The sequence below is a fragment of the Arachis hypogaea genome, chromosome 1, assembly GCF_003086295.3.
Source record: "Arachis hypogaea cultivar Tifrunner chromosome 1, arahy.Tifrunner.gnm2.J5K5, whole genome shotgun sequence".
NCBI lineage: Eukaryota > Viridiplantae > Streptophyta > Magnoliopsida > Fabales > Fabaceae > Arachis > Arachis hypogaea.
The window spans coordinates 99,678,600-99,704,538 of record NC_092036.1 but is presented as its reverse complement, the minus strand read 5'-3'; the positions used below and the strand labels follow the sequence as shown (position 1 = coordinate 99,704,538).

The 25,939-nt window shown below is 31.9% G+C and overlaps 1 protein-coding gene and 1 pseudogene across 1 annotated transcript in view; one reads left to right on the top strand and one right to left on the bottom strand.

The window, feature by feature from the left end:
- Positions 1-7,361, top strand: part of LOC112702591 (N6-mAMP deaminase-like) — an 8,744-nt pseudogene extending 1,383 nt beyond the window's left edge.
- An 8,361-nt stretch (positions 7,362-15,722) lies between these two features.
- Positions 15,723-25,939, bottom strand: part of LOC112702600 (uncharacterized) — a 123,566-nt gene continuing 113,349 nt past the window's right edge. The window contains exons 2-11 of the mRNA XM_072202029.1: positions 19,218-19,306; positions 18,933-19,008; positions 18,182-18,271; positions 17,922-17,987; positions 17,333-17,401; positions 17,157-17,261; positions 16,915-17,035; positions 16,701-16,743; positions 16,570-16,607; positions 15,723-16,387 (exon numbers count right to left, since the gene is read on the bottom strand). Of these exons, the coding sequence (XP_072058130.1) occupies positions 16,709-16,743; positions 16,915-17,035; positions 17,157-17,261; positions 17,333-17,401; positions 17,922-17,987; positions 18,182-18,271; positions 18,933-19,008; positions 19,218-19,306 (651 nt within the window). The 3' untranslated portion in view covers positions 15,723-16,387; positions 16,570-16,607; positions 16,701-16,708. The remainder of the gene's footprint in view (positions 16,388-16,569; positions 16,608-16,700; positions 16,744-16,914; positions 17,036-17,156; positions 17,262-17,332; positions 17,402-17,921; positions 17,988-18,181; positions 18,272-18,932; positions 19,009-19,217; positions 19,307-25,939) is intronic.

Here is a 25,939-nt window from a genome sequence, read left to right as displayed (position 1 = left end):
ACCAAAAATATATATATAATAAATTATTATTTCTATTTATATAAAATTTAAAATATTAACAAATATATCCATTGATAAAGAAATTAATTTTGTACTCATAAAAGATAAAAATTATTATTATTATTTATAAAATTTTAAAATATTAATAAACTATACATGAATAAAATTAATACTTATGTATTTTTGTGACATCAAAACTATCTTTTTAAATTAATTTAAAAAAAAAAAAAAAAAAAAACAAAAAAGGAAAAAATAAAAAAAAAAAAAAAAAAAAAAAAAAAAAAAAAAAAAAAAAAAAAAAAAAAAAAAAAGAGCCTTAACTTTCAAAACTAGAAATATGTATATGATTAGCAATTTTTTCAAAATACTTTTTTAAATTGAATTAATTGGGAAAAAAAAAGAAATTAACCAGTATCAATAAAAAATAAAATTTAGTTACTTTTGAATTAAAATATTACTATTTACATGGTGAAGTCTTATGCCTAATTTTTTTGAAATTAATAATTAAATATTATTAAATAATTTAATATATTTAATTAATTATTATTTAATATTTTTAAATTATTATTTCGAATAAGATAATTCACCAATTCACATATTAAAACAAGAGTAAATTATTATTTCTACTCACAGAAGTTAAAATGATGATATATCTATTCATAAAAGACAAAAATTACTATTTATACTTATAAAAAATAGATTTCTACGAACAAAATTATTCAAACCCTAAAAAATTAAATAAAATTCTTAAACTATTCTTTTTTTCACCACTATTACCATCATTTCTCCCTTATCTCTCTCTCTCTCTCTCAATATTCTTAGCTACTCAAATTCCAAATTCTACCACCACTCTCTTCTCCAACTATCACCATCACTGCCTCCATTACCATCACTATCACTGCCATCGCCATCCCTACCCTTCCTTCCTCCTTCTTCTTCTTCTTTCACTTCTTCGCCATATGCTGAAAGATTCTCTTTGTATACAAAAAAAACAAGCACAATAAACTACATAAAAAAAAATCAAACACACCTTTACGCTGAAAACAATACAACAAATTCGAAAATTTTCTTTTTTTTTTCCATACAAAAAAAAAGATGATTTCTCCCACCTGTCTAAATCACTAATGTTACGTTCATCTAATACTAATTTGATTTAGATAAATCTATGAAGATGATAACATAATAATGAAAAGAGGGATCTTTATTTACTTGAGGAGGAGAAGATCGGAGAGAGTGCGTGGGAGCTTGATGCGGCCAAATTCGAAGGCGGTGAGGTAGATGCAGAAAAGGCCAGTGGCGAAAAGGAAGAATACAGCGACGGCCGTGGCGAATTCGCAGCTGTTGAGAGGGAACTTCTCCGATTTGGACTTCTTGGCGGCGGGGGAGTCGTCCTCGCCATTGTTCTCGAGGTCCTAACGAGCAACCTACTGGTATCGACCGCCATGACGCTCTGCGGCATCCTTAGATCTAGGATTTCTTTGCGTTAGATGATTATACTGGAGATGATGGTGCGGTGTTGTTAGTTGCTACGACACCGATGAGAGAGTGTGTGGCGAAGAGGTAAGGTGGGGTTGAGGGGGAGGTAAGGCGGTGATACTGAGCGGCGATGAGATCAATGTTAGGATTGGAGTCGCTGAGAACGTTGAGATAGGAAGGGAGATGATGGTTGTAGTAGTGGAGAGAATGGTATAGAGAATTTATTTAATTTTCGAGGGTTTAGATAATTTTGTCTACAAAAATTTATTTTTATGAATACAAATGATAATTTCTGTTTCTATAAATAGATATGACGTATTTTCAACTTTGTAGATAAAAATAATAGTTTATTCTTAAAAAATTATAAATTTAAAATGATTAAAACTTATTTTTTACCTTATTTTTTAATTTTTGAACGTACAAATACAAATACCAACACTAAGTATTTCAAAGATAGGAAATAATAGTTGAATATTCAAAATTAACAGCAAGTATAACATTGATTGGGATCTTATCACATGATCGTGCATGACCCTAATCTCACATGTTGAGTGTTTTTTTTTTTTTTGTCTATACACGCCTGGATGAGTCAGTGAATGGCCATTGCCAGTCTCTTGAACCACCAGAGTGTATCTACTCTTACCCACCCAACGAAGCACTTGCAGTTTCAGTTTCAGTGTTGAGGAAGAAGAAAAGATGAGTGGTGGATGTCAATGCAAGGTGAAACTCCATGCTCACCTCATGGATCCATCAGAGCTCCACTCTCCTTACTCCTTTTCTCCTTTCTCTCTCTCTTTTTTGTTTTTCATCTCATTCTCTTTCCTCTTATCTTTTTTTTGTTGCCAGAGAACTCGCTAGAGCTTTGTGGGACAAGGGTCTAATAGATTTTTCCCAAGTGGAGCATGTTATCCTTAAAAGTATGCTCCTTTTCCCTTTTTTCCTTTCCTATTTTCTTGTTTTATTTTCAGTGTGCCCCTTCACTGTTGTTCAGCTTCATGTTCATTTTGGGACTGATTTTGACCCTTAACAGCTGTTTGATTGTAAAAATTACGCGCTTTGCTAGTGTTTGTGATATGCGGGACTGTTTGATTGTCACTTTTAGTGTTAGTAATTGTTACTATTATAGTGTTTAAGGCTTATAATGGTGGTGGTTATGGTTTTGTAAATACAGATGATCACATGACTGTTACAAGAATTGCGAATGAAGTATGGTTGCTTACTATCTAAATTTCTGTGTTTCTAAATCCGATGCCTTCAGCCTTTGCATTTATAGAAGCAATTTCTGAATGCAGGTTGTTGAAGATTTCGCATCAGAAAAGGTTGTCTATCTCGAATTGAGAACCACCCCAAAGGTAACTAGAAGAGCTTGGTACTTGATGCGGACTCTTTTTTTTCTTTTTGGTTTTTTCTATTGATTCGACAGTGAATTTTTCGGCTTAATTCCTTACAGAAAAACGATTCCCAAGGAATGAGCAAACGTTCTTATGTTGAAGCTGTATTGGAAGGGATAAGATCTGTCAGCTCGGTTGATGTGGCTTTAATTCCTTATACTGAGGATCCTAGAAATCTTTTAGAATCTCTGCACGCAGCTACAAATGATAAATGTGATGGAAATAGTAGGAAGAAAATCTTTGTTAGGCTTCTCTTGAGTGCTGATCGTAGGGAGACAACAGAAGCAACTATGGAAACTGTAAGATGAGTAATTTCAGCATCCTTAAGTTTGATGCTTGCTACTTAATACCTTCAACACTCCATTTCTGTGTTGCAGGTGAAACTGGCACTGGATATGAGGCATTTGGGGTGGTTGGAATTGACCTATCTGGGAATCCAAAGGTTGGCGAATGGTATGTCAATCTATCAAGGACTCTAGCATAGTAATTCGTAATGATGCTTTAGATCAAAGTCTCCCGTTATCTTTTTTTGGAAAAGATACTTGCCAGCATTGAAATTCGCCAGAGAACAAGGTCTTTTTGTAACCCTTCATTGTGGAGAGGTGCGCCAATCTTTTATTGTACCTGTTACCTGTGGTGATTACCTGACTGGTCTGTTTTGCTTGTTTCGTGCTTTTAGGTTCCTAATTCAAAGGAGATACAAGACATGCTCGATTTTGTTCCCCATAATCGGACATGCTTGTTTCTTTGAGGAGGAACACTGGAGAAAGTTGAAGTCTACTAACATTCCGGTTAGACTTTGCAAGTTCACTAGTCACATTTGTGATAAAATAAGAAAGTGAAAAGTGTTATGATAATCAATCAATTAAAAATAGAGTGCATGGCAATATGGCATATTCATCTAATCCATCACATTTGAACATTTGATAGTTTCTAAATTCGAACCATTTTTGCATAATATTGTCAATACTTATATAAAGAGCTGGGCTACATATAATTTATTGCTTCCTTTACATTTTTCAGGTTGAAATTTATTTGCTTGCTCACGTCCATTGCTGCAACACAGGCAAGCAGCTTTGAATAGCGTGAAAGGCTCACTTGGAGATTAACTAGCATGTAGATCCGTCGTGATTCCCCCTCCATTCTATGAAATTTAATGAATTAATAACAAAAGACTGAAAATATTGGCAAAACATAGGCCAAATATCTATTAATATATAATAAGAATATAGTTGTGGTATTTGCTCGACAAGTGGAGTGTTCTGTGTTTGCCACGTGGAGCTGTGTATGATTGACAAGTGTATGTTACTATGTTTTTAATGTTGGGCACTTTGCTGTTCTCAATCCAAAGAAGTAACTGGGCGGGATTTGATTCAAATTCAAATTGAAAATGATTTTGTTTCAGGACTTTCAAGAAGAGAATATGAGAGAGAGAGTTGCCAGTTCTGATAGGGGGAGTAGTTGGCACCAGACTTCCTCTTTCAATGTCGCAGAGAAGAGAAGAAGAAAAGGTCGGTGAAGAAATAAAGCATGACGGAAGAAGTGGTGGGTGGCGATGACAACGACGGTCACAGAGAAGGATGCTAGATCGACAGAGAAAAGAAGAGGAATGAGGCGGCGACGGCGGTGATGGAGGTTACTGACGCTGTTGGATCCATAGAACTGCATCTACCGCAGAACGCCGTCGCAGCCGTTCCTTTGCCAGTGGATGCTGCGAATGAAGGATGGTTAGTTCTCTCTTTATTTTGTTGTTTGATTTCGTTATAACCAGAGAAGAATCCTTTATAATCCATTCTTCGGTGAACGACAGCTTCAAGTTCTAAAATTTTGGTTAATCTGCAATAAAATATATATTTTTTTGCTTTCAAATGATTGCATGTACATTTTGGTTAATCTATAATAATCCGTTACCTTTTTGTTGTTGGATAGCTAACCGTGTTTGTCTTCTATTAACTATATTGCTGATTTTTTTTTTCTGTTTTCGTATCTTATGTCATTTCTTAAAGAACATCTGAGGTGGTGATTGACCTGCAATTGCAAGTAAAATTTTTAGTCTCTATAATTCTTTGTTGTGGTCTCTGATGGAGTCTTTGATTATGCCAACAATGTCCTCCAGGTAATACTATCCTTTAAAATTTCCTTTTGTTGCCATTTGCATTTATGTTGATATTAGCGGAATGAAAAGATTGCTGCCTAGGATGGTGGATATTGATTCTATATAATGAAATTGACATTAAATTTCTACATTTTATGCCTCATTTGACATGATTGATAACATTTTTATCCAGTTCAATAATATATTTAATGTTATATAGACCTTTTCAATTTTACCGGTACTTCCATCCTCATCATCATAGAGTTCATGAGGAAGTTCAATAATATTTATTTGGGTTTGATGCCTGTACTCAACAACCCTTAATCTATAACATATAGAGAAAAAAGAATAAACATTTGTGTGTTATATCCATTTCATTTTAATTAATTGGATCCAAGACTAAAATATATTTATGTGTTCTGAATTTGCACCCACCATCTCATTGTTAGGGATTCTTTCATTTGGTATGTCAATCCTCTCATACTAACAAATCACATATGCCAATTTAAATTTTCTCGAAAGATGTTTCGAGTTCTTAATTTATCAGCTAGAATTGATTTCAGTAAAAAAGATCTGCTTTTGGAAATTCTACAAGAGATAATTTTGAAGCAATGAAGATCATCAAGTAATGCAAAATAAATTCTTTGTTCTTTTTGTTTGGGTATATACTAATGCAAATTACAATGTTAAAGTATTTGATTATCATATCTTGAAGGTTTATGGGATTTTTGTAAAAATTTTAATGAATATGGAGCATTTTGTTTTTTACTGAAACTTAATCATGTGATACTTTGATGAGATGGTTTAAAACAAACCAAACCATGGAGCAGTTTCTTGGACTATTAGGAGTCCAACAGCAATAGCAGAAAGTTGGAGATGCTACTGCTCTTGAAGTTAGAGTTGCTTCTCTTGAAAATGCTACCCCTCTTGAAGTTGGGTGTTTTTTCTATAATTTAAAGAAATTTAGTAAAAGCTATTTATAACAACAATGGTTTTTCTTAGAGGCTATAGTTTTTTTCTTTCCTAAACATAAAATGTTGTTCAAAGGTGTATGCATATCTTAAGTTCAGGAGTTGTTTCATAAAATGCTGGAGTAAAACAGCATCACACTTAAAATAAGCAGTCATTGTTGTCTGTTGACATCTTATGTAATTTAGTAGCTTTGACTTTTATAGATTTTTTTTGTTACTACAAATTTTGATTTGCTTTTGGTTTTGCTAAGTAATTTGAAAACTTGATTTCTTTTTTTAAGGAACAACTTCTCCGACAAAGCTCAAGGTGTGAAATCTGCTGCAACGTGCTCCAGCTGAAGTTGCACCTGCCAAAGCGGTATGAATGATTCATCTGCCTTAATCGCTATTTTTTTTACCTTTTTTTTTTGTTTAAATTGGATCTTTTTTTCTCTTCTTTAATTTGTTCAGTTTAATTCTTGGATGGCACTCTTTAAAATTTAACTAAGTTTATATGTATTTAAATAATTTTGATCTTCCTTTTCCTTCCATAACTAACTTCTGTATATTTGTTTCTGAGTTTTCTTTAAAAATGAGTTTCATACCATATATAAATATTGAAAACTCAAGGGCACATAGATAATGCAAACGGTTAAAGTCATGTATTACATGCAGTATTTTGTGAATATGCAGCAATAATACTAATAATAGTTGGTAAATTATCTGCTTTAATTTTTTTTTTCTTCTGCTATACATGCATGATGAATGTAGTTTTCCATTTTTTATTTTGTACTGTGATTTCTATTAACTCAGTATACACCACTGTTGCAGTTTTATGTTATGGTTTGTTGGCAGTTTTTTAATCATTGAACCATGCTCTTGACTATTTTCTATAAGTCTGTAACTATAACAACTTGAAAATTATATAGATTTTCTTTCCCCTATTTTGTAAAATAAAAAATTCTATAGTTAACTAATTTAAAAATAGGCCACTACATGTAAAACAAACATTTTTTTACTTTTTTAGTTAACTAATTGATTGTTAGCATTTTATTAGAGAAGAGATCATGAACTTGAATTCTACAGTGATTCCATTAGCCTGTGTACTAAAGAGTTTAATCGTATCTTTTTTATGTGCCCTTAATGTTATGAAATTGGATGTAGATCCTCGATTGTGGTTTAATAGAAGAAGGCAGAGATAATAGGAGATGTATTCATCCTAATTTTGTATTATTGCTGAAAGTTTTCAATTGCTCTCTCTTGCCTTTTGTGTTGTTCTTCGCTCCCCCTCTGATTTGAACTTCTGTGTTTTCAATTTTAAAGATTTTATTATCAGCTTAGATGATATTGCTTGAGTTGTTCACCGTTCAATTTGTCCCATTGATCTTTGGAGGTGATGTAGTTATTGTGCTACTAATAATTGAAATTTTAATTATTATAATCGACAGAGTATGGAAATGACTATGAGATTAGCAAATATATAATTATTTGTTGCACATTAAAGATACAAATTTGTTGTCTTAACATAGATGTCGACATAGATAAAAGAACTTAATCTAAGGTTTAGTCACTGCATTATTATTCAACTTTGTTGGCCAATTATAAATAATTTTACTTCATTAAAACTGTCATTGCAGTGTTTTTTAGCGAGCACAGAAACCAAGTTCATGGTATATAATTATATCACTGGCTTTGTTGCATGTTTGGTTCTTCTTCTTAAACTATGTTTTGTTAGTATTATTGTTATTGTTCGTGTTGAAGCTTGATATGATTTGTTTTATGTTCCTGGTGGGTTAAGTAGGAGATCACAAAGAGACATATTATATTTGTCATGTAGTTAGATGCAAATTATAGCCTTTTTTACAAAGGATTTATGTATAATGTTAGTGTTTATCAGTATAAAAAGAAAAAGTCTTCACATGTTGGGAGAATGTAGAGAAATGGGGAAAGAATTTATCAGTTTAATTACTCATGTTGCAAATAAAGCAAATTTTTTTTTTAATTGAAATGATTGGGTGTGTTCTTAGTCCAATATAAATTATTTATCACCAACAACCATAGTTTCACCAATTTTGTTCATAGATTCTAATTTTTAGTATTCTTAAATCTTTGAACTAAATTTGAAATTAAGATATTTCAAGGAATTACAATATGAGGGAACCAAAAGCATGAGAGAAATGAGTATTATTAATTTACATGTGATGACTGAAGATAAAGTATGATCATCTATCTATATGTATCTTTTTTTTCTTTTTATTATCAATGACTATCTTTAAAGATCAAGAAAAATGAAGGATATTTGATTGAAAAGTGCTTCATTTCGAATTTCACTATTTAAATGTCCTCATGCCAACTTAACATTCCTTATTATATATGGTTTATAATGATTTGAATTAGTCCATGATCTAACTATTTACCTTTTTTTTGTGATGTGATGTAATTGTCTTTCCTTAAATACTTATATTGGGATTCGCTAAAAATGGTGATGAAAGAATTTAAAGAAATGGCTGCTAAACTTTAATTTTAGTGTGACTATTGAATTTTGATTTTTTAGATACGAAGTGCCATGTTTAGAGGCTTATATATGATGCCGCCTTTAGGTTCTGATTGCTTTTGCTTGACCCTGTTGACTTAGAAATGATACTTGAAGCCCATCAAATATAATAGTTAAATTCAACACTGTCCTTTAATTATACCATATATCTTTTCGTTCTATCTTTGTTTTAGTAGTTTGAAAAGTTTTCTTTTAAATCTTACTGTTTTTTATGAGATTATCAACCAATGCTCTGAAGGTAAGTGAAAATGATGTGACAATGACCTTGGAATTTGATAATATGGCTGATTGATTCATGACTCATTTTATATAGGGACTAGATTTAGAACATATCTGTTTGAATTTCAAAAAGTGATATTGGATAGTTTTTAACTCAAGTTATTATGCATTTATGTTCACTTTCAAGCTGCACGATTTACAATGTGAATATCAGAAGTAAATTCCTCTTACTGAGGAGGCACTACAGGAACTCACGAGCAAGATAACTAATCTAGGAATTAAACAAGAAGATTTGAAGTTGAAAGTAAAGCGCAGTATAAAATAATAGAAAATGGTGTTTTTCAAGCAAATTATTCGTTCTAGGAGATGAATTATGCAAACATGAATGTTATTGTTGGAAACAAGAGAACTTAAGTGATAAATTGAGGATTATGCAAAAATCTAAACGTGGTCAAGTTAGTATTACACAAAATATTTTAACATTTAAAAATATTTTGCTTTTACTATATGTTTCTTTTTTTTATAGTACTTGCTTGAGCTTGTGAGAAATGTAATATCACCATTTTTAGCATAAATTCAGTATTTTAGTTGATGAAAATTTCAAAAAATAATTAGCATTGCAAAAAGCTGTGAAAGGAGTTGCAATAACTTTTAAGTTTATTGCATACTAAATTTAATTTAGAAATGGAGTTGAAGCAACTAAATAAAACATTTTAATATGATTAGTTTAGTATAGCTTAAACATAATTTAATATTTCTAATGCATATGTATTTATTATTTTGTGTAGTCATGCTATAGTAGAAAATTATTATAGAGAAATTCTCACAAAAGTTGTGTGCTGGGCATGTGGGAACATAATAACTTTTAAATTTATCGCACACTAAATTTAATTTAGAAATGGAGTTGAAGCAACTAAATAAAATATTTTAATATGATTAATTTAGTATAGCTTAAACATAATTCAATATTTTTAAAGCATATGTATTTAGTATTTTGTGTAGTCATGCCATAGTAAAAAGTTGTCAGAGGAATTGTCACAAAAGTTGTGTGCATGTGGAAACATAATAACAACTTTATTAGCATATATATATATATATATATATATATATATATATATATATATATATATATATATATATATATATATATATATATATATATATATATATATATATATATATAAACAAATTTGTAGGTCTATATGGGATGAAGAAACAAATTTTACAATAGAAAAAAAAAAGGTTTGGTTTAAAACATAAATTGATAAACATAATTTTTCTGTGTTTTATCTGATTCAAAGTGTAGTTAGAATTAAAAAAAAATAACTATTACATCAATATGGTAATTATAAGATAAAGAAAAAAATTAATACATGCATAAACTTTCATATCCATATATTATGTATTCAATTTTGTCATGGGGTTAGTTATTTTTTTGAAAAGGGAGAATTTTTTGTGTGTCTTTTTAAGAAGATGTGGTTACTTTTGAGAACAAAGATGGTTGAAGAAGTAAACATTTTTTTATTTTTTTTGTTAAAAATTAAATGCAGAATGCAACAGTATATTCCTTAACTTTCAAACAGATGTTGAATATGTATATAAAATTTTATTTATGTTTTTGATATGAAAGAAAATGATCCAGAACATATAAATAAGATAACATAGTTGATATATATACATTAGATCATAAATATATAAGTTTAATTACTCTATTGATATCTATAGTTTTGTAAAATTTTCAATTAGGTCTTTATATTTTTTTTTTCTTTTAATTTGGTCTCTGCACTAATTTTTTTTCAATTAGGTCTCTCTTGATAGTAATTGATTTAATTGTATAGGGACCTAACTAAAAAAAATTAGTGCAGGAATCAAAATAAAAAAAAAAGTATAAGGTTCTAATTAAAAAAAAATTTGGTGCAAGGACTTAATTAAAAAGAAAAAAAAAGTATAAGGACCTAATTAAAAATTTTGCAAAATTATAAAAATCTATAGAATAATTAAACCAAATATATATTAATATTTTTATAAATAAATTATACATAAATATAGTAAAATAGATTATGTACACGACTCAGATGTAGTCCGGACTTTACAATAGTTTAATATCGACTGTGCTATAGGCATTGATTTATTGTTGTAGAAGAGGTTATCTATAATGTATTAATTTGAGGAAGCTGATCTTTTTATAGCCAATATTAAATTCATACTATAATCAAAGTATGATCTTTGTCAAATACATATGAACTTTTCCCTTTAATTTTCATTAGTTTTAGTCAAAACTCTAATATATGGATTGATTCATCTGCCAAATATAAAAACAGAATCATATTAAGCATGTAACATTATTAGTTCAATTCAAAATGATACATAATTTTGTTCATATAAAAACAGAATCATATTAAGCATGTAACATTATTAAGCATGTAACATTATTAGTTCATATAAAAACTCCTTTTTGTTCAAAGGCTCAAATAATCAAATAGAAACTAAGAGATTCTACGCATGGGTTATTCAGCCACGCATCACCCCCACAGTCAACTTGATTATAAAATTTTCTCTCATTAGACAATAATTTTCAGCGCTCTCTCTCTTTCTTCTAGGTTAGGATTCATAAAAAAGAAAGTGGTTAAGAATTTGAGGGAGTGATTTTTTCTTCTGACCTCGGCAGCGGTGAAGTCCTGCATTAGCTTTCACAAGTTAGTAGACATTAGACCAGTTAGTAGACATTAGACCATCTTCAGTAAAAAATTTATCATATTTTTTATTTATGTCTCACTTGTCATAAAAAATAATTCTATATTAATTTTTGCGTCATAAAGAGTAAATAGAAATTCAAAGTATCTCTCTTCTCGTTAAAAAAAATTAACTTTAGTTCCAATTATAGTCCCAATTATTTATGTCTCACTTGTCATAAAAAATAATTCTATATTAGTTTTTGCGTCATAAAGAGTAAATAGGAATTCAAAGTATCTCTCTTCTCGTTAAAAAGAACTCACTTTAGTCCCAATTATAATCTCATTTAATTAATTAATTAAAGTAATTAAAATTAATGTAGTAATATTTTTTTTACAATAATATTATTAAAATTTATAAATTCAAAAATAATTCACTATTAAAAAATATTAATATTTAAAAAAATAATAACTTCATATATAATAATAATACACAATATATAATTCGAGATTAAACTAATTTGTAAAATTACTTAATATAAAGAAAAATATAGTTAAGCTCTATAGTTGACGACAAACATTGTGAAATTGCCATATATCTTTCAATTGTCGATGTTGCCGCCTATTTCGAAGTTGGGCATTTTTTGGGAGAAATTGATGGTATGATGCAAAATCTTTCTCTCCCAAATGAGGTTGTGATAAGCCATTTTTGACATCCTCATACTCTAAGCCTTGAGCAAAATTTCCGGCATAAGTGTCTCTTTTATTCTCAACAATCATATTATGCAATATAATACAAGCTCTCATTATGTTTGCAAACTTCTTCTTTTGCCAAAACCACGTATAATGCAAAGCGTACTTGCAATACTCCAAATACTCGTTCGACGTCTTTTCTTTACCCTTCTTGATATAGTGCAAATAACTTGCGTTTCTCCCCTTGTGTCTTGGAGATTGATTTGACAAATATGATCCATTCACGATAAATATCATTTGATAAATAGTATCCCATAGTATAATTATTACCATTGATAGTATAATTTACCTCCGGAGTACGATCATTTAGAATATCATCAAACACTAGTAAACGATCTAACACGTTGATATCGTTATTTAAACCAGAAACTCCAAAGAATGCATGTCATATCCAAAGGTTTGAAGATGCTACAACCTCAAGTACTATGGTTGTAACCCTACGATAACCACTCATGTATATACATTTCCACGCCTTTGGACAATTTTTCCATTGATAATGCATGCAATCAATACTACCCAACATGTCAGGAAAGTCACGACCCTACACTATTTGTAGCCGGCGTCATACATCATTTGAATATAATTTTCACAAATATTCATCTTCGAACACCGAAATGACACCTTCAACAAATTTTTCCAAGCATTCAATAGTGGTGCTCTCGTCTATGTGCACATAATCATCAACAGCATCAACTACTACGTCATATGCTAGCATCTGTATCGCAGTAGTGCATTTTTGCAGTGGTGACAAGTCTCTTCTCCAGTTGCATCCACCCTCTGTTGGAAATATGGATAGACATTTGAGAGAGCGTTACTATCCGAAAGAACACGTGTCTTCTCATTCGAAATCTCGTCGAAAAATGTCAGCATTATACATCGACTCATCTGTAAAGTAATCTTTGAAAATGAGATCATATCCTGCTTCTCGATCTCTGTTGATCCATCTACGAGGAGTTGGAAAAGAGTTTCTATCGATATCTTGTTCTTCTGAACCATTGAATAAACATTATCAATCAAATTATCCATAAAGGTGTTATCTCACCTTCTTCTTTTACCATACAAAGCTTTGTTAAATCAAAATGATAGAAAATATTAAAAATTACTATAATAATAATAATTAATTATGATTAATTGAAAAAAATTGGAGAAAGAAAACGAAAAAGTAAAAAAAGATAATATAAATTAATAATTTAAAAAATAATAATAAAATTAAAAATAATTTAAAAAATTAAAAAAATAAAATATTTTTTATTTATTAAAATTATGCATTTATTTCAAATTAAATACTATTAAAAATAAATAAATAAATTTAATAATGCTTATAAATAATTAATTTGTAATTAACGTTTATAAATCTTTATTTTTATTTTATTACATATTATCTTTTTAATATATTATTTAATTAAAATTTAAAAATTTTATACGATATAAAGTTAAATAAATATTAAAATTTTTATATGTTTTTAAATATTTTTTATTTTTAATTTTTAAACTATTCCATCAAATTTATAATTTTAAAAATAAAAATATAAAAATTAAGCTAGTATATATAGAGAGAGAATAAGTTGATATTCGAAACCCTGGTCGCTCGTCAACAGCCCTATCTTTCCTCTTTTAACTTTCTAGTGCTTTACCCTAACCTAGCTTTTTGCTGCCGCAGCACCACCGATCTCGTTCGATCGGAGAGAGTGATGGCGGAATTGGATGCTGCTGAGTCAAAACGACGAAAAACTGAGCAGGTTGAAATGGCGAAGGAAGCGCGCCTTTGCCTTATGACGTATGGAAAGTTGATCGTGATCAAACTGAGCAATTTAGAGGAAGAAGTTGATGTCAAAGATTGGACTTGTTTGCCTCCACCACCGTTCGAGATGTGTTTGGATCTTCCAGGTCATGATATGTGTCCCTTCGAGATCGACTCCAAGATCTATATGGCGCCGTCCGACAAGTTGAGCCTGCCGCGTGAAATTGGCAGAGCCAAAGCCGTTTCCATGGGGAATGTGGTGCACCCTTTCCTTTTTACAAATCAATATTGAGGAGGGCAGAATTGACCCTACGCTGGATGGTGCACCCTTTCCTTTTTACAAATCATACATCACAAACACGCCAGGCTCAGGCGATGTTTACTTCTATATAAAAGTGAGGCGACGGGACAGAGATGAATCTAGATTTTACGTTCTTGGTTCTGGTTCTAGAGTTTGGAAACCCTTGATGGCTCCTGGGGCCGCCATCATTAGCGAGCCACATGTCGAGAATTCCATGTTCGTCCTCGACAACAACCTCTTTTTTTCATCGTCCAGGGAGTTGGAGAGAGACTCCTATTTGGCCCGCTTCGACCCCATAAAAGAGACTTGGATGGATATGTCTGCCGCTGATAACACTCTTTCGAACTTCAGAACGGGTAGACTCATTAGCGGCGGTAGACTCTTTGGCCGCAGTGACCAATGTCGTAATACTTTTTTCCCACACATTTCTGTGTCCCTTCCCGGTCTTGGAAGCAGCAACTACACCGTTTGCCTTACACATGAGTATGTGGAGGAACCTCCTCATACACCTTTGGACAAGGTCCTTGCCATTCTCGTTAACCACCTGAATGGCCTAGTCGCATTATATCAATACCTTGATGTGGCTTTTGAGGGTATTCTACCACCGATGGAAGGACCCGGCAGATTCAATTTTGTTGACCTTGGCAACGGGAAGCTGTGTGCAATATGCTCTAGCCAGTTATTGGGTTCCGTTCCCGATTCATCCGCGCACTGCCTCTCCATTTTCACACTGTCCGTGTTGAAGGACTTTGCAGCATTGCAACTTGACAGTGGGGCTCCTCCCATGGAGCGAGATTTCTTACAAGTTACTGTCCATAGGAAGAGTGTCTTCACCATGGAGAACGGTGGGATTACTGGGATTACTAATTGTATGCGCCATGCGTTTGTTTGGCCACCTACTAAGGGAGGAAGATTTCAGCACAGGACAACTATATTTTAGTAACATTTCTTGTTATTTCTTGTGGCTTATTATCCTCCTTAGTCGTTTTCAATAGGATTATGAATGAACAATGAATTAAATATTAATGTCTTTCAGGAATATGATCTTGCTTTGAGTTGTGTCTATATTCTCTTCAACTCGTACAAAATTATCTGTGCATTTTGAGATATTTGCATTATTGCTGCTGGTCATATTAAATGATCAACTCACTGCTTTCTATTTCAAAATACATGATGCATTTTAAATAATTAATTCAACTAATAGCCCGCACATATTATGTCAAAAGAAACATTTTGAAGTTTCACATAAAGTTAGAATGGTTCTTGTTTGAAAAATTTAGTTTAAAAATTTGATTTGAGTCATTTATAATATTATCGATTGATTGCTTTATTCATTAGATTAAGAAAATAAGAAAATAATAAGAATGATGATGAAGGGAAACTGGGTTACAAAAATTCAAATCAAGTTTCTAAATGACTAAAGAAAAATAATGATGTTATTTTTATAATGTCATTCTGTATGAATTTAGGGAGAAAAGTAACATTATCAGAATAGGTCATGTTCCTAAACAAAATAACCTAATGTGATGATCAGTTTTAACTGAAGTGCTATAAAGGGGTTCTATGAGTCTATTCTTTCAAGAGATGATTATTTCTACAAAATATAATGATACATGCATATGGAGTAAAGAAATTTACAAGTCTCGTTCATATATGATAATGTCATGCTCTGTACAGAGCCCCAAACTAAAACAAAACATGGGGGAGCAAAAAGTTAAAAACAAGAAGTGGAAACCTAAAATCTAATGGGTGACTTTATCAACATTTTCTTCCAATACATATTTCACATAACCAAACCATTATCTCCAATACAAGCAACATAGTTTAGTGTAGCCAGTTCTACTCAATCTATTATTTGTTGTACAATGGATTTCAGCTTCAAAAAGGCATTTGTGTCATCACAGGTGAATTCCGCATGTAAGCACATCTGGTTAATACTACATGGAAACTTCTGCATGTAGACATCAACATTTAAGTTCCTATTCACTTGCCACTGGACATGTATCTGTGAAAATGGAAATCCATTTTGCATATCTCGCAAGTCATGACCGAGAGGGCCGTTTCCGGTCAGGCTGATGTTCCGACTTCCGACCTATCCACGTTATCACATCTTCTGACAAACTGGTCAAGAGTTCTCTGCTTTGAAGGCCTATGCCCAATAGTAGTATGCTTTGCAGGGCTACTCAATGGCTGATTATTTGACACAGCTAAGGTGTTCTCATGGCCATCTAACACCTGATTTTTCAATAACTAAAATTTAGAATGGTTTCTCAAAAACATCAAAAAGTAACTCTCAAATACTGCTTGAGTATAGATCTTGACAAAATATAAATATAAACCAGAATAAAAACCTTGAAACTAAGCATTATGTACATTTTGCATTACATATGATAGTTCAAGAAGATGTAGAAATGTACCTGCCCCCAAATTATCCGGTTTGAATTGCACCACATTCCTAAGTCGTAAAAATTTAGATCATCAATGCATAATAAATGTTAAGTCAATGCTATACCAAGTGGCGAAAGACTGCAGAAATAACAGAACCTACCAAATGTATCATTTACCAACTAGTATATATTTACTGATGAGACCTGTAAACAAGAACTAACAAGTCAAAAAACAGAAGAGCACATGTTGTCTTTGCTACTAAAAAATTTAGATACGAGAGTTCTTTTTATTTGAGATTATCTGTTTTCTTAATGTTGTCATGCAACTAGTAACAACTCTCTCCTTTCTACTTAATGAGTGTAAGAATACCTGACCAATTCTATATGCATGATCTTTGGCCTGAATTAGGTCACCTGGAGTCCAGGATTGTTCTGTAAAGATAACTGTGCTTGCAGCAGTTAAAGTTAATCCAACTCCTCCCGCTTTAATGGATAGCTGCATGGTAACGTGTCACATGAAATCATTATCTCAAGCACAAATACTAACCAAGACAACAGAAAAGATGCTTATAACGGAAACACATGGAAGAGATGCACAACCAAAAATACCACCATACTACAGCTGCCTTGATGTAATCCTTTTCCTGGAAATCTGTAACCAATTGTTGCCTTGATGCAGCGGGTGTACCTCCATCAATCCAGATGCAACCCACTTTTTTCTTCTGGAAATTTTCAACAGTTTTTGTAAGTGCTATAATTTCCAATATAAAGAGTAAAATTGAACTGGTCTTACAAGAAGGCACTCATGTATCGCATCTATCATTGGCTGATGGAGCGCAAATATAAGAAACTTGCAACCTGCCTGCAGTGATCACAACATATTACACGTGATAACCACCGATAGCCCAAATGAAATAGAAAGATGGAAGCAAGAGAAAAAAATTTTTGAAGCAATCAAACTTTCAAATTAAGCATACACAATGATTTGGGGCGCTGGAAGATGGATGAAATATAAGAATGAACACATAATCTAGTTTACAATTCGTGTTTATTTCGGTCACCACTCAGACCAGCCAATGTTGACACCAATAATAGTTGTGGCATACGTATTAAAATGTCATATGCTGACATTTTCACCACACTGGTCAGCCAATTTAATTCATTCAACTTATGGTCCTACATTAAGGGGCACCGATTGCAATAAAAGCAATTAGAAAAGACCAATTTAACCATGCATCATGCAAGCACACCAATCAAAGGAGATGGGTGAGAAACTAGAGAAGTTGAGAACTTAACTTGACTTTCTTATAGTACATACAGCTGCAGTCACTAAATTCTTTATTGACATTTTATTGCTTTGAAGCAGTGGAGGGGAGCAATACCTCAATGACAGTTCCGAGATACTCAAGAGCAGCAGGAATCTTGGCATCTGCAGAATTAGTATATATCTGGAATCGAATATATCATGATTCAGTTTTGATCATATACCAGTCAAAATGATTTAAACTACTCCAATATTGGCCAAGGCCTGAGAAAATGTTGCAGTAAAAACTATAGACCTATCATAGTTCTAGGTAATCAGAAAAACTTCCAAACAACTTGTACAAGTCAAGATAATGTTCAGGGCTTCTTCCATGCAAACCTTGTTAATCAGATTCTTTTGAGTAAATTTAACAGATTCAGACTCATCTTTTGATTTAGCAGACTTGATTTTGGCTTTTACCACCTCCAACTGCAGTATAAAAAAAAAGCAACTAATATTAATTAGATTTTACCACCTCAAACGCAAACCAAAGATGGAGAGCACATATTACCATCTCCAAGTCAAATAACCTAATTTTAGAAAGAAAACTTACCACAATCTTATTCTTACCAATAAAAATTGGTGACCAAATTTTTGAACCATTTTCAAAGTGAAAGTTTTAGTAAAATACTTATAATCTAAACAACAATCACATAGTTCAAATAAATGAAATCCACAGTCCACTTTTTTGAATATCAACAACCCTATAAAATGTAAATAGAAAATAATTTTTTATGCCCAAAATAAGCATATTGTCAAGACATACAAGAATTCTGTTCCATAACTAGCTCAAACATAAATAACCAGAACTGCATGATGCTATACTAGTCTCGAGATATAGATGCAAAACAAAAATATGGATGGAATAATGCCAAAGTGACAAAGGCACAACGACCATCAACATGGAAAAATATGTATTGCGAAACAAAAATTTACTTTGCTATAACAGCTACTATATGGATGGAATCCCAAACACTTGACCAGCTTCCCCCAAAGAAATTATATAAGCCAAGGTCGATTCTTATTAAGATAGAAAATAATAACATCAGTTTTCCAATTATAGAGAAAATGAAAATAGAAGAATTATTACCTGAACTTTATAATTAGATATTTCTCCTAGAACCTTCTCTGCTTCTGATAAGGAAGAAAGCGGAAACATCCATAACCTGCAGACTCAAATTTTCAAATAACTAAGCCCTCAAAACAGCCAATCCAGAAAAGCAGAAATTATTACCTGCCATGAAACATAGCCTATAAAGCATGAGTATGCAGGAACTTGTTCAAGGTCAAAGACATAGCCCCTAATTATGGAAAATTCAAAATTTTCAATAGAAATATAAAGTTCAATACTCTTGATGAAGTTAGCATGTGAAACCTGGTCATATTGGAATTTCGCTGCAACATGCCCGCTGGAATGAAGAAAAAGTTTGACAGAAAACTTCGGCAGTTCTTTAGAAGGCTCATCTGGTTACATATAAAGCAAAAATCCAAAGCAAATGCCAATAGATCAACAAATGATATTTCAAAACCCGAAGAAATTACGTCTAACTTTATAACTATTATTTTTTCTTATGGTAGATAATTAGAATTAGAGACAAGTAATACAGCCATCAACAATGTCACAATGACACTGAAACAAATGTTAAGGTTTTGAAGGAAAGAAGCATACTTTTTCCCTTGGGGCAAAGCTTCCACCTGGATTGCAATACAAACACACTATGAGTAGTTCTCCTTCCAGAAACTGAACCACAGGGTACAGGGAAGAATACTAAAGACTATAGTAGCAAACGTCTTTTGATTCTTCTGCATTATTTTTTTTTCTAACATTAAAATGAGGGATACACACTCATGAACAACACTTCAACAAAATTACCCAAACACCAAAAGACAAATTTAACCCAACAAGAGCAAAAAGAAAAGCAAAGCTAGATAAACCCCATGAACAATACAAAATGGGAAACAACATGAAATGAAGAAAAGATGAAAACTTTAACTTTTGAGGACGGGAATCGGAAATGAGGTTTGGTGGGAAGGTTTGGGAATGGTTGGACGGCGAGGGGGGAGTGGTCGCGGCCGTAGAGGAGCTAGAGGTGGTGGTGAGGTAGAGGCCGGCGTGGAGGCAGAGGCGGAGAGGATGAGGGTAGCGGTGAGGATGAAGGTGGTGATGACGGAGACGATGGAGGTGACGACGGGGTCAGGGAAGTAGTGGTGGTGGTGGTGGAGGAGGGTATACCGGTGGTGACGGGAGGTCAGGGAGGTGGTGGAGGTGGTTATGGGGGCCACTATGGTAGAGGTGATGGTGGTCAGGGTGGGAGTACCGGAGGTGGTGATCGTGGTCATCCTGGAGGAGGTGAGGGCCAGGCTGATGGAGGTGAGACAGGTGGGCAGAGCCATGTATATGGTTGCGGTGGTGTGTGTGGAGGAGCTGAGGCAGGCGGGCGGGAATGTGCCCGGACGAGAATTCGGTGACTATTTCGTCAGGTTCCTAAGAATGATGAGGCAATGCACCAGAGCCAGACGTATATCAGACCAGGTCCGAAGATGCTGTTGAACTTACTTGGCAGTGAGGGTCTTGGCGCGCCAAGTTTGTGGATCACACTTTCTTAACGAGATCATGATCATGTACGACGATGAGTTTGCCAGACACAGATCTTCGGTAACTGGATTCCAAGCATATCTTGATGTGGATCTAAACGAGCCTCTTATTGGACTTGTGGACAATACATTTGTGTTGGGTGGGACACCCCCTCCACATTTGCGCACCTACTATATCACACCCGGTCCATCCACATCACCGGAGGAAGTGGAGCAGGCTGGAGACGGAGATGGTGACTAGAACGAGGTCCTTCTGGCTCAGAGAGCACAACTGATCCGGCGTCGTCGAAGCTGCTTCACCGGATCGCATCTCTTCTGAGTTTTGAGGAGCACATATTTCATTTTATGTTATATATTTCAGTTTTAGTTATATAATGTATGCGGATGATGATTTGTTTACCGTTGATTCCGGCGAATCGATAGGTTGGATTGATTTTTTTAACTTGAGCGAGGAGGATGTTTTCCACTTTAATTTCGCATATGTTGACATTATATTTGAGTTCTACCAGCAATATGTAAAGCGCCATGACTTCGGCGCGAGGCGTTCCAGAAGCGAAAAACGTGGCGAAGTAAGGATACGGCAGGAGTTCGTGTGCCACCGACAAGAGTACCATTCCCCGAAGTTCTACTCGATGCCTAACCGGAAAAAAGCGGTCGAGGGCCGAGACACGGTGTTGATGCCCTGCAAAGATGTTACTCCGCATGGACGATGAATCAGGACGTTTGGCACGTTGCGTACTTTTCATACGCGCATAACCACCACGTTCTTGAGTTGCGATTTTTTTCCATGCTCCCAGGCCATCGGAGGATGAGCGAAGCGGACATCGAGCACTGAATTGAGTTGGAAATAGTAAAAATGTTGAAGTAACATTTTCGATAAATAAGTAAAATATGGATGAAAATAAAAAATATAGTGTTTGTGAATTTTGATCATGTGGTAGAAAAATAGGAATTTAATTATTATAAGGAGCTTGAAAATTGAAATTAAAAAGATTTTGTGAATTTGGATTTTGAAATGTATTTGGTAATGTGAAATTTTGATTTGGAATTTGAGAGTTTGAAGGTTGAGGTTGTTGAGTATTTAGAGTTTGAGAAAAATTTTACAAGTAATTGAAAAAAAGAATTGATTTAGTTTGAATCTATTTTTTTAAACAAAAAACTATATTAGTAGAACTTTGATTTTGTAAGTTTAAAAAAAGATAAAAAAAGTAAAAAAAATTATAAGAATAAAAATATATATAAATAATATATATAGAATAATAAAGTATTAATTTATTAATAACAATGGTAATATAGTAACTGTCATATATTTTTATTAATATATATACCATGGTTATATATACATCCTTAACATATATGTAATATATTATTTATATATATAACATATAATATGCAACGGTCAAAATAGGTAACTTAAATTTGATTAGCATTTTAAATTTTATAAATAAAAGTAAACAATCTAACAAAAAATTATTTTATAATTTATAAAAATTAAATTTATTTTTTTATGTAAGTCAATTTAATTAATTATAATTTAATATAATTATTTATATTAATTATTATTTAAATAATATAAATAATTAATATATATTATTAATTAAATAGTGATATAATTATTTAATTAATTATAATTTTATGTAATTATTTATTGAAAAATTTTAGAAAATCAGTAATTTTTGGTATTTTTTGTTATTATTTAATTAACATAAATACTAAATTATCATTAACTAATAAATTTTATTAATTATGTGTGTAAATTTTTAAAAATATGAATATAAACTATAAATTATATTAATTTATGTATGTAAAATTTTAATAAATATATGTATAAATTATATATTTTTTGTGCAAAAAACATTTATAAATATATATATAAATTATTATTGATCAAATACTAATAAAAAATAATAATATTTATTAATTATATAATATTACTCTTATTTATTTTTATAATAATTTACCACATCACAAATTATTATTGGGCATTGACTGGTCGGAGAAATTCTTTCCTCTTAAAAAGCATGCACGCACAGACTCTCTTCTCTTCTCCTCCGTGTTGGTTTCTGCTGTTGTTGTCAGTAAAAATGAATTGAAAAAGTTGGAAACCTAACCGTTAGACGTGCTCTTAGCTTTCACAGGATAGTAGACATTAGATTGAATTAGAGTTGGGTTTCTTTCTATTTTCTCATTAAGCAATGAAAGGAAAAATGTCTCAAAAAAATCAAATAGACATCTATAGTCAGACTAAGTGTAGTTTATTTTCTTTTTCAATTAATGGTTCACCTTTCTCTTCTTTTTGCTCTTCTTCTGCTCCCTTTATTTGGAAAGTAGCAAGAGATTTTCGGAGTAAATTATGGGTGGGTCAAATTTAAACCTCGTTTAATGGGAGTGATTGCGTTAACCCACTCCCTTTATTTGCTCTACCATACATGTTTATTCCCTTTTGTCCTTTTGGAGGAGTGCTATTCGAATAGAATTGTTGAGCAAATATGCAGAGTCGCCGAAATTGAGAAGTCGCTAGTGTTCATCATCCAAGGAAGGAGGTTGATCTAGAATCCTATTCAAAACACGAGTCTCCTTCCTAGCCCAATTCCTGTTTTCATTGCTGGAAAATCCTAGATTTTGTCCCCATTTTCTTCCTTCTATGAACCATGAGTGGCCGCATCCTCTTTGACTTTAGTTATGTAAGTTTCTGCCCTCTAGTCCTCTCTTCTACTATTGTAATTCATTGAATTTATCATGTGGTTGGTGCAATTTAGTGAATTTACTGAACATGAAGGTTTGGTACAATTTACACTTGACAGGGGAATTCCTGTCATTTCTCCTGTGAATCTGTGATGGTATAATGAGGCTTTCCTATCCGAGAAGATTATTTGATGATAAATTCAAAAAAATATCTCTCTCTTTGTATAATATGTTTAAGTAATTATTTTGTAGGATAGTATTTAAATGACAAATAAAATAAGAAGAGTCGGAACCTAACACTATCTTTATAATACGATCGTATTATTTCAAAATATATAAAGCATTATTTCAAAACATATAAAATGAAATAATAAAGTACAGTTTAATTAATGTGCACAATAAAACAAATATAAAACTTATATAATTGCAATGAAATATGAAATAGCAATTTTATGTTTTAAGGTACTATGTTAAATTGTAACTTAAATATAACTATTAGTTAAAAATAATATATAACTGACATCAAATTTTGATATTTTAAACAAAAATTTTGAATGTTTTATGTTTTAATTTTTTTAATAGAATAATTTAACACGTACATCAAGAAAATACTATTATTTTTATACATTTAGATATTTAAAAGACACAAAAATAAATTCTTTTAATACCACTTCAATAATTCATAAAAGTTAATAGAATAGATGGTTATAAATTAAAGTAATAGACAAGATTGAAAATTACGATAATGGTACTTGGTGATAATTAATTATGATCGGGTGAAGAGATGGTAAGAGGAGAAAAAAAATGAGAAAGGAGAACAAGACAATATAACAACAGCGGTGAGACAATGACAGGTATATGTACAGAGAATAATAGTTAGAGAAAATAACAGTGTATGATCAATGAAGGGATATAATAAAAATATAAATTAATAATTTTTAAAAAAATAATAAAATTAAAGATAATTTAATAAATTGAATATAAAATAAAAAAATAAAATATTTTGTTGAGTTTAAAAAATTTATATTTAATTAAAATGATGATCAAACATTATTAAAATATTATTAAATGTTTAAATTGCTTCCAATGGGTTGTTTGATATCTTTGTTAGTGTGCAGAAAAATCAGTTTCCATAATGAGTCAAAAGCTAAACAAGCCCAATATGATCATTAAATTAATTTAGCTTTGTGCAAAATTAATTAATCAAGTGGCTGTATGTTAAATAAATAAAGAAATCCAAAATGGCCCAGATCCTTTTAAAGCCCATGATAAAATAAAGTAAGAAACAAGTGGCCCAAAGTTTTGAAGGAAGTCATTCGGTGATCACAAAGCAATCTCTTCAAGTGAGTTCCACAAGGGGACTTTATTTCCTGGGTATTGGAAGTGAGAATTCAATTCACTTTAATGTAATTGAAAGCTTCCACCAAAAGTTTTCTTTCTTCCTCTCTTCTATCTCCTTTCTCTTTCGGTCACATCTATCATTTAAAGAAGAAGAAAGAAGAAAAATGAAGTCTCAGAAGAAAAACCTATGAAGAAAGGCTAAGAACGATTCTTACCACAAAAGGAAAGATTTGAATAAAGACTCAAAGATTTGTTGCCAAGAAAAGAAACGAATCGAAGCAGATCTATCTTGATAAAAAGCTTATTTCCATTTTTGTGCCACAAAGAAGAAGATAGCCTCTGAAGGGAAGAAGCAAAAATGAAAACTTTGAAGCTGTTATGGGTCAAAAGCTCATCAATGGTCAGAATTAATTTTTGGGGTCAAAGTCAAGATCAATGGCCAAGATCAAAGAAAATGAATGAAAAAGATTGAGAGAGGTACATGCAAGTAGTTTTGGTTTTTCCTCTCTCTCTCCTCTGTTCAAACCGTGGCTTAGCCTAAGTTGGAGAAGAAGTTGTTGGGTTGGTTGAATCGGTTTTAACCTTGGAAGCTTCTCCTTCTATAATAAGGGTGAACAGCCAAGGGTTGAGATCAAAGAGAGTAAGTAAAGCACAAAGTTCATTCTCATAGCTACCTAAAGCTGTGGGTGTTCTTCTCCTTCATGGCATTCATTTAGTTTTTCTTTTTCTGTTTTGATCTGTCTAAATCTCATTATAAAAGGTAAATATGGTGAGGTTTGTAAGAAAAAACTAATGAGAGGAAAAAAGACACTGAGTTAAACAGTAAGAAAAATCAAAAGATGTCTCAGGTTTGCTTTGTACATCTTTCTGCTTTATGTCATGATCCTGTGGGGATCCCCTTATAAGTTGGGTTAGCACTTTACTATTGAAAGTTAGGTTTTGAGTCCTAGTCAAATTCAGATTGGGTTTAGAATTTGGATTTGTTCTATATAGGAATGGGTAGTTCTTTGGAAAAGAATTGGTGTTTGTAATCTGTTGATTATAGTGAAATTCTATCACTGTTATGATGGAAACTGGATGTAGGCTGCATTGCACTTAGCAGTTGAACCAGGATACTTTAGGGTGTGATTCTCTTTCTCCTCTACTCTTTATCCGTTTCTGCTACTTTGGAGACAAAAATTAAAAATGTCTCTCAACTTATTATGAGACAAAAGTAAAAATATCTCCTGTATTATTAAGAAAAAGTATAAATAATATCCAGCAAAAAATGAAGGTTAAGATTCAACTTCCCTTCTCTTAGTCACTAATAACCATCATATTTTTTTATCTATAAAAATTATGCATAAAGATAAAGAATGCTTTAAAAATAATTTTTTATCTTTACTTTAAATTAAATATTGTTAAAAAAATAAATAAATTTATATAACATTTATAAATAATTATTTTGTAAATTTTTAATATCTTATTTATTTTAAA